General features: G+C 43.8%; 4 protein-coding genes across 5 annotated transcripts; 2 read left to right on the forward strand and 2 right to left on the reverse strand.

Moving 5' to 3' along the window:
* The first annotated feature begins 832 nt into the window (after positions 1-832).
* On the forward strand, positions 833-8,864 carry LOC120421836 (nucleolar transcription factor 1-like). Of its 2 annotated transcripts, none has more exons than XM_039585118.2 (4): positions 833-1,217; positions 1,278-1,800; positions 1,863-2,981; positions 8,312-8,864. In XM_039585118.2, the coding sequence occupies exons 1-4, from the start codon at positions 1,148-1,150 to the stop codon at positions 8,622-8,624; spliced, it is 2,025 nt and encodes a 674-aa protein (XP_039441052.1). In that variant the 5' UTR covers positions 833-1,147; the 3' UTR covers positions 8,625-8,864. The 2 variants fall into 2 exon arrangements, with proteins under 2 accessions (XP_039441052.1, XP_039441053.1); XM_039585119.1 differs by lacking the exon at positions 8,312-8,864 and adding an exon at positions 7,964-8,093.
* A 29-nt stretch (positions 8,865-8,893) lies between these two features.
* Positions 8,894-9,451, reverse strand: LOC120421834 (uncharacterized). Its single transcript, XM_039585115.1, has one exon. The coding sequence runs from the start codon at positions 9,449-9,451 to the stop codon at positions 8,894-8,896; it is 558 nt and encodes a 185-aa protein (XP_039441049.1).
* A 505-nt stretch (positions 9,452-9,956) lies between these two features.
* On the reverse strand, positions 9,957-11,713 carry LOC120421837 (putative serine protease K12H4.7). Its single transcript, XM_039585120.2, has 3 exons — positions 11,469-11,713; positions 10,281-11,412; positions 9,957-10,217 (listed from the first exon to the last, which is right to left on the reverse strand). The coding sequence occupies exons 1-3, from the start codon at positions 11,682-11,684 to the stop codon at positions 10,111-10,113; spliced, it is 1,455 nt and encodes a 484-aa protein (XP_039441054.1). The 5' UTR covers positions 11,685-11,713; the 3' UTR covers positions 9,957-10,110.
* Positions 11,714-12,133: 420 nt separating this feature from the next.
* On the forward strand, positions 12,134-13,814 carry LOC120421845 (thymus-specific serine protease-like). The gene is made up of 3 exons (XM_039585134.2): positions 12,134-12,422; positions 12,479-13,610; positions 13,670-13,814. Exons 1-3 carry the CDS (start codon positions 12,204-12,206, stop codon positions 13,774-13,776), a joined length of 1,458 nt encoding a protein of 485 aa, XP_039441068.1. The 5' UTR covers positions 12,134-12,203; the 3' UTR covers positions 13,777-13,814.
* The last annotated feature ends 1,155 nt before the right edge of the window (positions 13,815-14,969 follow it).

Genomic DNA, 14,969 nt, shown 5'->3' on the forward strand with positions numbered 1-14,969 from the left:
AAACTAAACTGCATCACCCCAAATTACCAAAAGTCATTTTTCATGCGTAAATTTGCAGCACGGAAGGGAAAATATCTCCAAACTCGAATAATTGATATCGAAAAATCAATCATCACTACTAATGCAAACATTTACTGACGTGAGCAGGATAAACTCTATGTTTACAAACTCACATTGGCCCAATCACATTGTTTTGCTTGAAAAAACCATCCGTCAGACGATTTGCTCCCGGTAGATCCCGGAGCTAACCTGAGTTTTGTTTAGATTCGGATGAACACGGATGAACTCGAACCTAAATTAGCTCTCGCACAAGTACCGCGGTGGGCTTGACGCGGGTTCCGTAATTAGCTTTGCAACGCAATTAGGTCCCTGCGGTGGAGATGCCCTTAGTAAACATTGAAATCAGCAAACCTTAGAAGAAAAAAAAGCAAAGCAATCCGCTTTAACGACCCCCGGATCTTTTGTGGGCTCTGTTGCAAGTTTCTGCTCAGGCATCCGAAAGTTATACGTGTACGTACACGAAAAAGATTGAGGTTAAATTTTGTACCAGCCAGCAAAACAAATGGCGTACTAGTGTGCGTGAGAACGGGCTTAGATAACTCTATAGAGTTATCTAAGCCAGAGCTCACGCACACAGCACACCATTTGTTTTGCTGGTCGGTACAAAATTTAACCTCAATCTTTTTCGTGTACGTACACGCAATACATGCGCACGTAGATAACTCTATTATCATTACAATTTTACCCAAAACTACTCGTCCCCCATTCACCGTGCAGTCGATACTTTCGTCGATAAAGCTGCCACCGCGTGAAGTGTGAAGCGAAAACCGAAACAAAAGCGCGACACAAACCGAACCGAGCGGTCGAACCGCGGAGAGCATCAAATCAAACAAAAGATTCCACCAGAAGAAAAGCGGCAAAGTCGGAACCATTTTCACTCCCGGTAGAGATTCCTTTTCGTGTCCTCGCTCGCCCCACTTCCGGCACGTTCGCGCGCTCGCCCTCTTGTGTATTCGTTACAAAAAAGGTGTTTGTAATTTTTGTGATTTTTTTTTCGCGGCGGGAGATTTTTCGAGCCTAACCTCAAAATCGGCCTCCATTTTTTCGGCGGGATTTGGCTAAAAAAAGTCTAGCGCGCGGAGCCAAGATGCGCCAACGGTCCATGTCCGTGTACCAGCCGCGGGACGACAACCGGCTGTCCAAGAAGTTTGAGGGTGGTAAGTTGTTGGGTTGATTTTTGAGGGGAAGGTTTTTGTTGATTTTTGTTTTTTGTTTAGTTGTTTCCGATGTCGAGGGTCAGTCCGATTCCGAGGAGGAAGAGGAAGATATTACGGAGGCCAAGGATGAGGGCACCGTCGAGGCATGGACCAAGGCGGACTATGACCTGCTGGTCGAGAAGCTCCGGGGCGTCCTTCCCAAGAAGGACACCAAAAAGGCCAAGTCTACGCTGCAGCACATAAACTGGGAGGAAATTCAGATCCGGCAGCACAGCACGGAGGAGGTGCGCCGCGTGGCGCTCTCGCTGGTGGCCAAGGTGCGCACGTACCGGACGCTCGGCGAAATGCTGAACGACGTGCCGGAGGTGGTGGACAAGGTCCTCAGCGCGGACAAGCCAAAGGCACCGCTCACTGCGTATTCCGTGTTTATGCGGGAGTACATTCCGCAGTGCAGCAACGTCAAGGACGCGTTCCGGACAGGCTCGAAGGCGTTCCAGGAACTGTCGGCCAAAAAGAAGAAGAAGTACGAAGATGCTGCGACGCAGCTAAAGGCGGAGTATCAAGAAAAGCTGGCCAAGTACTAGTAAGTTGCTTTGTTTATCTTGTAATGCTTACTGGAGATTAACTTTTAATCTTCCCTTCCAGCGAGGACCACCCGGACATGGTCCCGGTGCCAAAGGCCAAGAAAACCAGCCGCAGTGTCGGGCGTCCTAAAGGCGCTGGAAGTACCAGCAAAGCCCAGCTCAAACGGGGCCGCAATCGAACGCCGTTCAACCTGTTTTACGAGTCCCGCCTGGAGGAGGTTCCGGCCATCACGTTGCAGCAGTGCCGCCAGGAGTGGGAAGAACTGGCCGTCAAAGACAAGCTGCCCTTCATCCGGAAGTCGTTCGAATCGGCCGAGGACACGAAACTGCTCAACAAAAAGGAGCAGGAGCTGTTTGCCATTTCCTGCGGAAAGCCAGCATTCATCGGGCGGACCGCGTACGATTACTTCCAGCGCCAGAACCGGTCCAAGTACGACGACCTGGCCCCGAAGGAGCGCAAACAAAAGCTGGACAACGAGTACAAGCAGATGTCGGAGCGGCAAAAGCTGGACCTCAAGGTGGCGTTCCTGGCGGCCAAAGACAACTACGTCCTCGCGTACCAAAATTACATCAAAGAACTCCCGGAAGCTAAGCAAAAGGTCGAAATCGAGTACCTGAAGAGCATCTCCAGCGGCAGCGCTGGCAAGAAGGACAAAACCCTACCAACCAAGAAGACCAAGGAAGACGACCACTACCCCGGATCTACGGACGAAGACCCACCGGTAGCAGAGTCTACAACCATAAAAAAGAAACAAAACCCCTCCAAGAAGAAGCCCGCCGTCGTCCCTCCCCCGGTCGAGGAAAGCGAAGACGAAGACGACGAACCCGTCACGCGACCCCCGATGCCATCGCCCACCAAAAGGTCCCGCATGGAACCCCCGCCACGAGGCTCCCCCTCAAAGACCGCCGTCGCCTCAACCCCGGTCGTCCCCGAGCCGAAAGCAAAAACCAAAGCAAAGAAGCAGCTGGAGCAGCGCTTCGAGGCGTCTTCCGGCAATGATTCGAGTGCGAGCCAGAGGAACGGACGGAAGCGCCACAAGGAGGCCGAGGCGCAGGTCGAGGAAGAGGAGCAACAGCAGGAGGTAGCGGTGGCCGAGAGCGGCAAAAAGTCAAAGAAGAAGGCCAAAAAGGAGGAGGACAAGCCGAAGGTGCCGATGCCGGAGCCGGAGCGACCGCCGACGTAAGTAGATTCTTGTGTTTTTTTTTCAGGAGAGGGAGGTGTTTTACAGTCAGCTGTGCGAAGCTGTTGGCAAGATTTCCCCGAGTGGGACATCCAGACATTAATATGACTTTTGAGATCGACCACACAATTCTCGGGTTAATTATCGAAAGGACATAAGAGCATTTTGTAGACAAATTTTATTTCGATTCATTCACACAAAAAACTTCAAATATGCTTGAGATTGATCTTCGATACGTTCTTCAAGTACTTTAAAACTAAACAAAATTAAGCCCTGAAAAAAGTTACTCCCTAAAATTCACACCACTTTTCAAAAACAAAGACACTTCAAAGTCAATGTGTCGTTAGCTCTGCTTCGCCCAGTTTACTTTTCAGGTTAAAGGGAGAGAGATTTGCTCTCTTGCTTGCTGTCTTGCCCGCGAGAGTCTTTCCAACGTGATATTTTAAAAGGGCAACTCTCGGGATAGCTTTAAAAAGTTTGTAGGCGCCAGTTGTGGTACAAAATGAGTGGTTGGCATAGCGTTCAGCTGTGTAAAGAAGCAGAAACGGAAAGTGGCGTTTGACGTAAAATAAAATTTGTATCAGCCTTATAAAAATAACTGAAATTTAGAAATTCAACATTGAACAGCGGAAAACTGAAAAATTGTTGAAGATAGGTCTAATTCATAGAGGTTACCGGAAATGGATATACTTCCCCTATTGAAATAATAAAAAAGGGGATTTCAACTATTTTAAAAATAGAAATGTAGAAGTTCAAAGCTACAAAAATTCAAACCTTTATAATATCAACATTCAAAAAAATTTAAATTAAAGAAGGATTTAAAAATTCTGAAGTTCAACAATTTTAAAATTCAAAACTTCGAAAAATTTAGAAATTACAATTTGGAAGTTTCAGAAGTTTTAAAAATAGGTAATAAAAGAAAAACTAAAATACAAAAAATCTAAAACTCTCACATTCAAAAATTCAAGCATTCTAAAATTTTAAAACTAAAAATTTAAGAGATGAAAATTTAAAAAACCTCCAATAATTTTTTTTTATTTAATAAAAAAAATATTTCTAAATTAAACAGATATAAACAGTCCAGACACGATTATCCGAAGGTTTGTATGAGACTTCGGATAATCGAATCACGAACAAAAAAAACATAGAAGTTTCCATTATCCGAAGTGAAGTTTTTCCGAGGCCTTCGGATAACCGAGTCTGGACTGTACTCCAGAATTTGAGAACATGAGAATTTCAGAATTTAGAAATTTAGGGACATATGAATTTGAGAATTTCAAGATATACCTAACAATCGAAAAAAAATTTTTTTTTCGTAAATTTGATTTAATTTTTTTTAAACTTGGGCTAGTTTTTTTTTTTGCTTTTCTATTTCTATCGTTTTCCTTAGCGGTAATTTTTCCTTCTCTTGGCAAATCCATTGTTAGAATATCCAATTACATCAAAATAAACCATAGTACAAATTATAGTTGAAAGGCACTCCAAAACTTTATTAGGTTATAAGAAATACGGAATTGTGAATTGATTGTTTTCTATTAGAACGAATTAAATTGAAAGTTCTTTTTTTTATTTTATGAAATTTTATTTTTTGGAATTTTGGCAATAATCTTATCGCCGATAATGGACGATAACTCATTATTAAAATCTTTCTAAAATCAACTTAATTCAACCATATTCTTAACTATTGTTAATTTCTTTATCTACATACTTCATAAATTACTATCTTTCTTTTACTATTGATTGATTCCTTACATAGTATATTTCTTTCACGGTCCATTGTTTTGAAACTTCACCTTTTTCTTAAGCAAGTGAGGTTCGAGCCCTTACTCAATTTATGGAATGATTAAAGGATTAACACAAATATTACTATTGTACTTTTGAAAAACTTTTCTATAATGCTTAGGACCAATATATTGTTACAAAACACCGCGACAAAAGAAATAGCAACATATAAACACGACTCAACACTAGGAAAGATTTCAGAAGAAAACAATACACAGTAAATAACAATTAGTTTTTGAATGCAAACTAAAAATAAAACAGTTTTTGCTTTAATGAAAGTTGATAGGCACACTTAAGAAAAAGTATTTGGTATTTTAATTTGATTTCAGCGCGTTGCACTTGAATTTTCATTGTAATTTTGAAGTTTATTGTAAAAATATTTTGTTTGCCCCCTGATTTTTCGGGCCAATTTTGAAGGGGGGGGGGGGGGGGGGGGTTACAAAAACTTTTAAAAATAATTGTACCAGCCTTAATTGCAAATGTTCAAAATTTGAGCTTTTTTTCGAAAAAAATACCAACTCCCCCATGGGAAATTGGACGAGCTTTGCGGTTAAATTTTTACGAAACTGAAATATCAAGTCTGTCATATAGAAATTATCAAAAACCATCAAAAAAGCAATTTTTTCAACATTTTTTTTTAAAGCTGCTGTAACATCACAAGGATTGGACTTAGGACAGTGGTCAATAGAGACTTTTATGTAAAATTGTCTGAAGAATCGATTCCCGTCTTCGGTTTTTAAAAATATTGTCGTTTAGAGCACTTAAAAAATGACCAAAATGACCAAAATGACCAAAATTACCAAAATGACCAAAATGATCAAAATGATCAAAATGACCAAAATGACCAATATGACCAATATGGCCAAAATGACCAAAATGACCAAATGACCAAAATGATCAAACAGATCAAAATGACCAAAATGATCAAAATGACCAAATGACCAAATGATCAAAATGAACAAAATGAACAAAATGAACAAAATGACCAAAATGAACAAAATGACCAAAATGATCAAAATGACCAAAATGACCAAAATGACCAAAATGACCAAAATGACCAAAATGACAAAATGACCAAAATGATCAAAATGACCAAATTGACCAAAATGACCAAAATGACCAAAATGACCAAAATGACAAAATGACCAAAATGATCAAAATGACCAAATTGACCAAAATGACCAAAATGACCAAACTGACCAAAATGACCAAAATGACCAAAATGACAAAAATGACCAAAATGACCAAAATGACCAAAATGACCAAAATGACCAAAATGACCAAAAAGACCAATATGACCAAAATGACCAACATGACCATAATGACCAATATGACCAAAATGACCAAAATGACCATAATGACCAAAAGGACCAAAATGACCAATATGACCAATATTACCAAAATGACCAAAATGACCAAAATGACAAAATGACCAAAATGATCAAAATGACCAAATTGACCAAAATGACCAAAATGACCAAAATGACCAAAATGACCAAAATGACCAAAATGACCAAAAAGACCAATATGACCAAAATGACCAAAATGACCAACATGACCATAATGACCAATATGACCAAAATGACCAAAATGACCATAATGACCAAAAGGACCAAAATGACCAATATGACCAATATTACCAAAATGACCAAAATGACCAAAATGACAAAATGACCAAAATGATCAAAATGACCAAATTGACCAAAATGACCAAAATGACCAAACTGACCAAAATGACCAAAAAGACCAATATGACCAAAATGACCAAAATGATCAAAATGACCAAAATGACCAAAATGAACAAAATGACCGAAATGACCAATATGACCATCATAAATGATTTTTAAATTTTTTTTAGGAGAGACTTTCAAAGGTTTTTTTTTTTCTTTATTTGTAAATGTAATTGTGTAATTGTAAATTGATTATTTACTAATAAACCTTTTAATTGAATTGAATTTAATTTTAGGAGGTACATACCATACTTGCATTTTTTGTGAGTCTTTTTATAACATTTTACAACAAAATTTGAACGAAAAAAATCTTGCAAACTAACCCGAGAAATGGTGTTAATGGTCTTATTGTCATTCTTATAGTCAAGGCACTATAGAGTTATCTACGTGCGCATGCATTGCGTGTACGTACACGAAAAAGATTGAGGTTAAATTTTGTACCATCCAGCAAAACAAATGGTTTGCTAGTGTGTGTGAGATCGGCCTTAGATAGCTCTATAGAGTTATCTAAGCCCGTTCTCACGCACACTAGCTTGTCATTTGTTTTTGCTGGCGGGTACAAATTTTAACCTAAAAACCCTTCGTGTACGTACACGCAATACATGCGCACGTAGATTACTCTATAGAGTTATCTAAGCCCGTTCTCACGCACACTAGCACGCCATTTGTTTTGCTGGACGGTACAAAATTTAACCTCAATCTTTTTCGTGTACGTACACGCAATACATGCGCACGTAGATAACTCTATGTACATAAAAAAAAGTTGCTTTTTTCATGACTAGAAGCAAATCGTGTTACAGGTCAGTTTTGTATGGATCTAAGCTAAATCCGAGATACAGTCGACTCGTTGGCTGTCGATCTTCTCGATATCAATATTGCTCCATCTATCGATGAATTCTTTAGTCCCTTCAAACTGCATACTTCGATTGGCTTTATTCCTCGATATTTTCCCTTGCTTGAAGGATCTCATCCTCGACGGTCCCTTGGATTCTGATTGCTTTAAAAATCTCTTCCGGTTGTCAATATTGTCACTATCTCATGGCTTGCATAGACATTTTTCTTTGCAAAACGAAGCTTTGAAGGGTGTTTGACATAAGTTTGTTTTTGTTTGCTGGACGTTGCCATGATTCTCTCCCATAACTGGGTACCAAGAAAAATCTATTTTCAATCGAGTCTTCATTTTGCATCGTTCTGTAAACTGATGATTCTCTTCCTCGACGGTTCCTTGGATATTGACAACCAGAGAGTCGACTGTATTAAAAATGGCATCCAATATGGCGACTGGGTTGAATACTTCTTTCAGAATAGCAGAGAACTTGGCGCCCGATTCCGAGGCCATTGGGCATTTTATGGCCCGCTTAAACTCGGCTCTCAACGGTGCCACCCTGTTGTTCATGACCCGACTCTTCAAAAAACGAAAAATCCCGCCCCTATCAGCCTGTTCTCGATTGCTTCCCTTCTACTTTCAGGACGTCTCCACCGTGGACGGTGCCCAAAGTCCCAAAGAAGAAGAAGAAGACGCTCTTTTCCAAGCAAATTTTCGAGGAACGTTTCTCAACGTGAACGTTTTGCACCTCCTGACACTGAACGACACGACATTTGCACCCGCGTATTTGAACAACCGACTTTAAGTGAACTACAAGTTTTTGTTAATTTTTGTTTTACTGGCCGAAGCCAAACAGCGACGTTGATTTACTAGTTTAATAAAAAAAAGTTACCTTGTTGACCCCTATTGCACAAGTTTGTTGTTTCTTGCCTGAAAACTGATCGCGATCCTTCCCCCTCTCCCTCGGGGGGAAAATCATCCCTTTTCACAGCGTGCTCGAGGAGTTCTACCGGCAGCGGGTGTACAAGGGAAAGGTGGGCAAGCACAAGGAGTCGTTTGCGAGCCTGTCGGCGGCCAAGAAGCGCGACATCAAGGAACAGATGGCGCTCGCCCAGAAGGCCTACATCGAGGAGTTTGAGCTGTTCCTCAAGTCGATGCCCAAGGACCAGATCCGGGTGTACATCCAGAAGGTGAACAAGATGAAGGCGGCGGCGGCGGCACGGGAAGCGGAAGAGGAGGAGGAAGAGGGCAGTACGGAAACGGGCAGTAGTGGTTCGTCCGACGAGGAGGACGACGACGAGTGAAGGTAAGTGTGTAAGTGTTTCTTTCCTACATTCTTTTTTTGCGCCATTTTCTGTCGAGTGTTACGGGCAGAGAGTTATGGTTTACAATTTGTTACAATTGTACTGATAAAAGATTTACCTATTTCAATTGTTTAAGTTTAAGCGAAAGACAAAAACCGCCAGCATTTTTCTTACCGAGTGTGTTTGATGTAATTCCAAATGAAAAAAATACAAATAATTTTTAAACTTGTACAAATTAAACCCGAAAATTTGTTCTTGAAAGAATGCCCTTACTTCGAAAGAATCGAACTCAAGAACGGACGATTCCTCCCGTACGGATCAACCGGGATAAAAATAGCCCCCTTGAAAAAGCAAAACCCAACCACCCGACCCTCCACAACCGGCCTCACATTAGCATAGTTCCAGTAAACCTGCCGAAACTCTCGCTCCGAAATGACCACCGCTTCCTCACCCACCGCCTTCTCCAGCAACTCCCGCTCCAGCTGCTCGTTCTCCTCCGCGCTTCCACCGGAACAGTCCACCACCACCAGTTTCCCCTCGTTCTGCAGGTTCTCCAACCCATAAGAATTTTCCACCTTCCCCCATAAATCCCGCGGAACAACCGCCGCAGCCCGGTGTCCAGCAGCCTCGAACCACCGAACGCCAGCTTCCACCCGAGCCGCGTCGAACCTCCCGCTGACCTCGTCGTACGCCAGACTTTCGCCGTCGCACAGCACCGGCCGGCGCCGGTCCGCCGGAATGTCCTGGTCCTGCTGGATGGGACGGCGACGGGCCCTGCGGGCGGCCACTTGAACGAGTCGGGAGTTGGGACGGACCGTGCGCAGCATGGTTGGGTTTTGGTGGGGAAGGGCTTGGGCACGGTTGGAACGGGGGATTGCGGTTCGGACGTGGCGGTTGGGACGTCGTTGACGTCGGATGGGGGTCCGGATTTGGGCCCGAGGGCTTCGGGAAATTTGAGGATTTTGAGACTTCATTTGAAATTTAGTGTTGGCTGTCAAAAATTGCTGATTTTATTGAGAAATGTCAAATTGTCAAAGGTTACCGCGATTGCTAAAATTTGGTTAATTTGGTGGCTTTGAATTCTTGGAAGGAATTGAGGCCAATACATATAGCCCATACAGCCAAACATTTTTACAAGTATCCCGTCGGCGTGCCTTCTGAGCCCAAATGATATAGAAAGGACCAACTTAATCGTGTTTTAATATTTTTAAACATGTTTCGCTTCGCTAGGAGATGGTGATTTTAGCGGATTGCAGACTGGATCTCACCATGTAAAGTGAAACAATTCCACCTGAACCAGATTTTCACCACCACGACAGCCGTCCATTGCCGGCCACTCCCATCTCCGCCGAGCACCAGGGACAACGAAAAGGACTTGTAAGACGGGAAGTGTTGATGCTCCACTTTTTTTTTAAGGGGATAAGGGAAAATCTCCACGGATTTAATATTTTTCAACATGTTAACAAAAAGTTAAAACGCGACCGAATTACGCCAACCACAGCCGGACCAGTTCGCTGATCTTCTCCTTGGCGGCCCTCATCTCGGTAGAGTCCCAGTCGCTGATTGAGTTCAGGTCGGCAACGTGCGATGCCACTAGAACGACACGAAAAATCGAAGTTACAATCTGAAAGATTTCATGGTTTTGGAGCGACCTACGCGGAATTACAACAGCTGGGGAGCGCTCGTTCAAGTCCTGCTGCACTCCCATCGGACGCCACGGGTCCAACTGACCCTGGGTGAACAACACGTTCGTCACCTCCGGGTTCATGTGGCCGTAGATCGTGTTGGTGCGGGCCACGTTGGCGTGCATCGACGATTCTGGGAATTTGTTGTCGTACAGGTCGGCGCACCACTGGATGTACAGATCAACGGGGAAGCCCGAGCCGAAGATCTGATTTTCCGACCCGGAAGTCTGGTACCAACCGTACTCGGCACAGGTTTGATACAGCCATGGTCGCATCGATCCCGTGTTGGCACCGTGAGTCCAATCGGTGTTTCGGTAGTAGCTGATCATGCTTTCGTACGACGCGTCGAGACATCTGGTGGAACCGTAGGTGAACCAACCGGCTAGAGCTTCCATGTCCGTGTTGTAGTTGGGGTCATTGATGACCTTACAAACCCCTTCGATGTCTCCAGACCAGTGGTACTGGACAACTCCGGCAAAGGTATCCGAAATGGAGCTGAGAAAGCCTTGTCTGTCCCGCGTATTCGAAAGATCAGTATCGGCGCACAGATTGAACGCTTGTGCGACCTGGTCGTAACTGCCCTGCTTGATCAAATCTTCAACTTCAGCGACACCTCGCTGAACGCGATCCGCACAGGCGTCTCCTCCGACCAAGCGAATCGACTCGGACACGACCTCCTTGTACTCGGTAAAGTCCAGCTTGGCCAGCAGCGGCGCACTCGAGGCCCACACTCCGTTGACCAGGTGAGGGTACTTCTGACGGAACCAAACGACCATGGTCGCCGAGTAGGAACCTCCCACCATAATGACCTTGGAGTTCTCCGCTCCGGGAATAGTTCGCCGCATCTCCTCTACAAAGTGGGCGAGATCCGCCAGGGCCTGATCAACGTTCAGGAAGCGCATCTGGTCGGTTCGTGTGTTCACAGTGGGGCGACTCTGTCCGTAGTACCGATGCTCGGTGTAGAAGAGGTACGCCCGATGTTCTGCGGCCATGTCGTAAAAGTGACCCTGCTGGATGCTTCCGGAGCTGATGGTCCATTCGCCGCCCACGAAGATGAACAGTGGTGATCCGGGAACGTAGTGTTCACCGTTTTCCATGTAGCGCTAAGAATACCAATTAGAATGATCGTTTTGTTCAAATCAATTGATCGATTACTCACCATACTCCACGTGGACGGGTTCTGGGGATCGAAGTTGTCCAGCTTCTGCTTGATCCACTTGGTGGAAACCTGGGCTCGCGTGACCCTTTTGGCCGGGTCACCCCGGACCGGAGGTTCGCGATGCAGACGTTCCCATACGCCCAGACCGGGAGTGGTGGTGGTGGCCTCAAGGAGGGCCACCAATGCGAAACCCGCTAGCAAAAAGAGCAGCTTCATTGTCTGAACGTTGGAGAAACTATGCAAGGTTTGATACGGTAGTCAAGAGGTGCTATTTAAGGGTTTCGCGATAGTTTCTTATCGCGGGTTGGAATCCCCATTTGAAGTTCAAGGGATGAACAAGGGATATACTAATGTTCTCGTTTTAACAATTTGAAGGAAGATGCGAGAAAAGATTTTGATCTCGCGATTTTCATCTCTTAGCATTGTTCTTTTCATTGGCCAGCCCTACTGTGTAAAGTTATCCGCATCGATGATTCGTTGAAATGGATCATTTTAATTTTATAATATCTATTTCTTAAAAATGTTAAAATTTCTTTCAATCTCCACCTTGACTTCACACCTGCAACTATCGGGCACCGATAAAGCGCGAGCGCTGTACTTACAAATGCTTCTGTTAAGATTTACAATCCTCTAAAAATCAAATGGGGATTTCAACCCGCCGATAAGATTATCGTGAAACCTTTAAATAACACCTCTTGAACGCCCAGACCGGACTCCAGTCCAAGTTCAGAGACAATGAAACTGCTCTTTTCAATAGTGCTCGCCGTCGGCCTCGTGACCTTCATCGAGGCCACCAGCTCCGGTCCGGCCGCCTTCGAACGGCTCCACCGTGAACCTCCGATCCGTGGTGATCCGGCCAAGAAGGATAGCGGACCTCGTGCCCCCGTCCTCACCAAATGGATCATGCAGAAGGTCGACAACTTTGACCCGCAGAACCCGTCCACGTGGAGCATGGTGAGTAGCTTCGAGGGTTTGTTGAGACCTCACTGATTCCGTGTTCACTCCGGTAGCGCTACATGGACAACGGTGAGTACTACAACGCAGGTGGCCCGTTGTTCATCTACGTTGGCGGCGAATGGACCATCAACGAGGGCAGTCTCGTGCGGGGTCACTTCCACGACATGGCACGCGAGTTGGGAGCGTACATCTTCTACACCGAGCATCGGTACTACGGACTGAGTCGCCCCACTGCGAACACCCGAACCGATCAGATGCGCTTCCTGAACGTTGACCAGGCCCTGGCTGATCTCGCTCACTTTGTAGAGGAGATGCGGCGGACCATTCCCGGAGCGGAGAACGCCAAGGTCATCATGGCCGGCGGTTCCTACTCCGCGACCATGGTCGCTTGGTTCCGCCAGAAGTACCCTCACCTGATCAACGGAGCGTGGGCCTCGAGTGCGCCACTGCTGGCCAAGCTGGACTTTACCGAGTACAAGGAGGTCGTGTCCGAGTCGATTCGTTTGGTCGGAGGAGACGCCTGTGCGGATCGTATCCAGCGTGCGTACGCCCAAGTCGAGGCTCTGCTGGAACAGGGCGCCTACGACGAAGTCGCACAAGAGTTCAATCTGTGCGCCAGTACGGATCTTACAAAAACGCTAGACAAGCAAAACTTCCTCAGCTCCATTTCGGATTACTTCGCCGGGGTCGTCCAGTACCACTGGCCCGGAGATATCGAAGGAGTTTGCGAGGTCATCAACGATCCCAGCTACACAACCGACATGGAAGCCCTAGCCGGTTGGTTCACGTCCGGTTCCACCAGATGTTACGACGCCTCGTACGACAGCATGATCAGCTACTACCGCAGCACCGATTGGACTCACGGTGCCAACACGGGAGCGATGCGACCCTGGTTCTACCAGACCTGCGCCGAGTACGGCTGGTACCAGACTTCCGGGTCGGAAAACCAGATCTTCGGCTCGGGCTTCCCCGTTGAGCTGTACATCCGGATGTGCGCCGACCTGTACGATTACAAGTTCCCCGAGCGGCTGCTGCACGTCAACGTGGCCCGCACCAACACGATCTACGGCCACATGAACCCGGAGGTGACGAACGTGTTCTTCACCCAGGGTCAGCTGGACCCGTGGCGTCCGATGGGACTGCAGGAGGACTTGAACGAGCACTCTCCGGCGGTCGTTATTCCGCGTAAGTTATTTCAAAATTCTTGTTTTGAGTTTTAAATTTCAATTTTTGATTTCTCCTAGTGGCTTCCCACTGTGCCGACCTGAGCTCGATCAGTGCCGCGGATTCGCCCGAGATGAGGGCCGCCAAGGAGCGAGTGTTCGAGCTGATTAAGATGTGGTTGGCGTAATTGCATCGCGATGGTTATAATAAAAGACAGTTACTTTATTCGTTCACGAAGAAAAATGAGAAAATGAGAACCTCGAACAAAGTGATTTTGAAAAACGTACCATGAAATTTGAACACTTTGTTCGTGGTTCCCAAATTCATGAACGCTTGTTCACAAGTACAGGGTGACCACTCAAATTCCATTTTCAAATTCCCGACTTTTTTCCAGACTTTTCCAGAATGCTCAAATAATAGGCATTTCTTATCTAAAGAATGATTTCAAACAAAAAACTTTCTAAAAGAACAGTCAAGCGAAAAAAATCACAATGAATTAAAAAAATATCCAAATATAGGGATTTTTTGTAAATACAAAAACTAAACAATAAATAAAAAAACACTTAAAAATGGAATTCATTATTATGATTCAGAGTAGAAACACAAACAATAAGTCTTTGAAAAAATAATCGAAAGTTCAACAATACTTATAACTTCCATGTTATTTTTTAAATTGACAAACGTATAGTTTTTGATACCTCGTTTCAACTGAAAATGGCAAAAAGATAAAGATAACTGAACTTAAAATAGCGTTCCTATTTTTTCAAAACTGCATCATCATTTTAAATCAAAGAATGATTGAAACATAATTGCTGTTATTATTGATTCAAAGGATTTAGAAAAATGTCAAGGAATTCATAAAAAAATGCTGTTGACAAGTTCCCTTTTTAATTTTGTAATTTTTGATATTAAATCTTATAATCAATTTTAATTTATCTAGCGGTCAGTATTTAACTGTTATTAAGTTGATTTTATGTTTTCCCACTTATTTTAAGCAAAATAATTGAAGAAACAATTTTTTTAAACAATTTTGCAATAACTAAAAATTTCTTAGATTATTTTTTTTAGCAATTTCAATATTTTCTTTATGTTTCCAAAACGTAAAAAAGTTTTTCAATTTTGGATTTTATTCGAAATTTAAGACTTCCGAAAACTGAAAATCAAGCTTTATCTATTTACCCAGACGCACAAAAAAAAGTTCAAGGGCAACATTTGGAAAAAAATATTTTAAATTACTAAATAAATTTAGTTAAAAATATTCACCAAAAAAAACCATTGACAAACTCAAGTTGGAATCTGTTACCAAATATCCAATTATGTGACAAAATGAAATAGAATCAAAATTCTAAGCTGGCCATTAGGCTCTATTTTTATATTAGT

Source organism: Culex pipiens, chromosome 2, assembly GCF_016801865.2.
Source record: "Culex pipiens pallens isolate TS chromosome 2, TS_CPP_V2, whole genome shotgun sequence".
Classification (NCBI taxonomy): domain Eukaryota; kingdom Metazoa; phylum Arthropoda; class Insecta; order Diptera; family Culicidae; genus Culex; species Culex pipiens.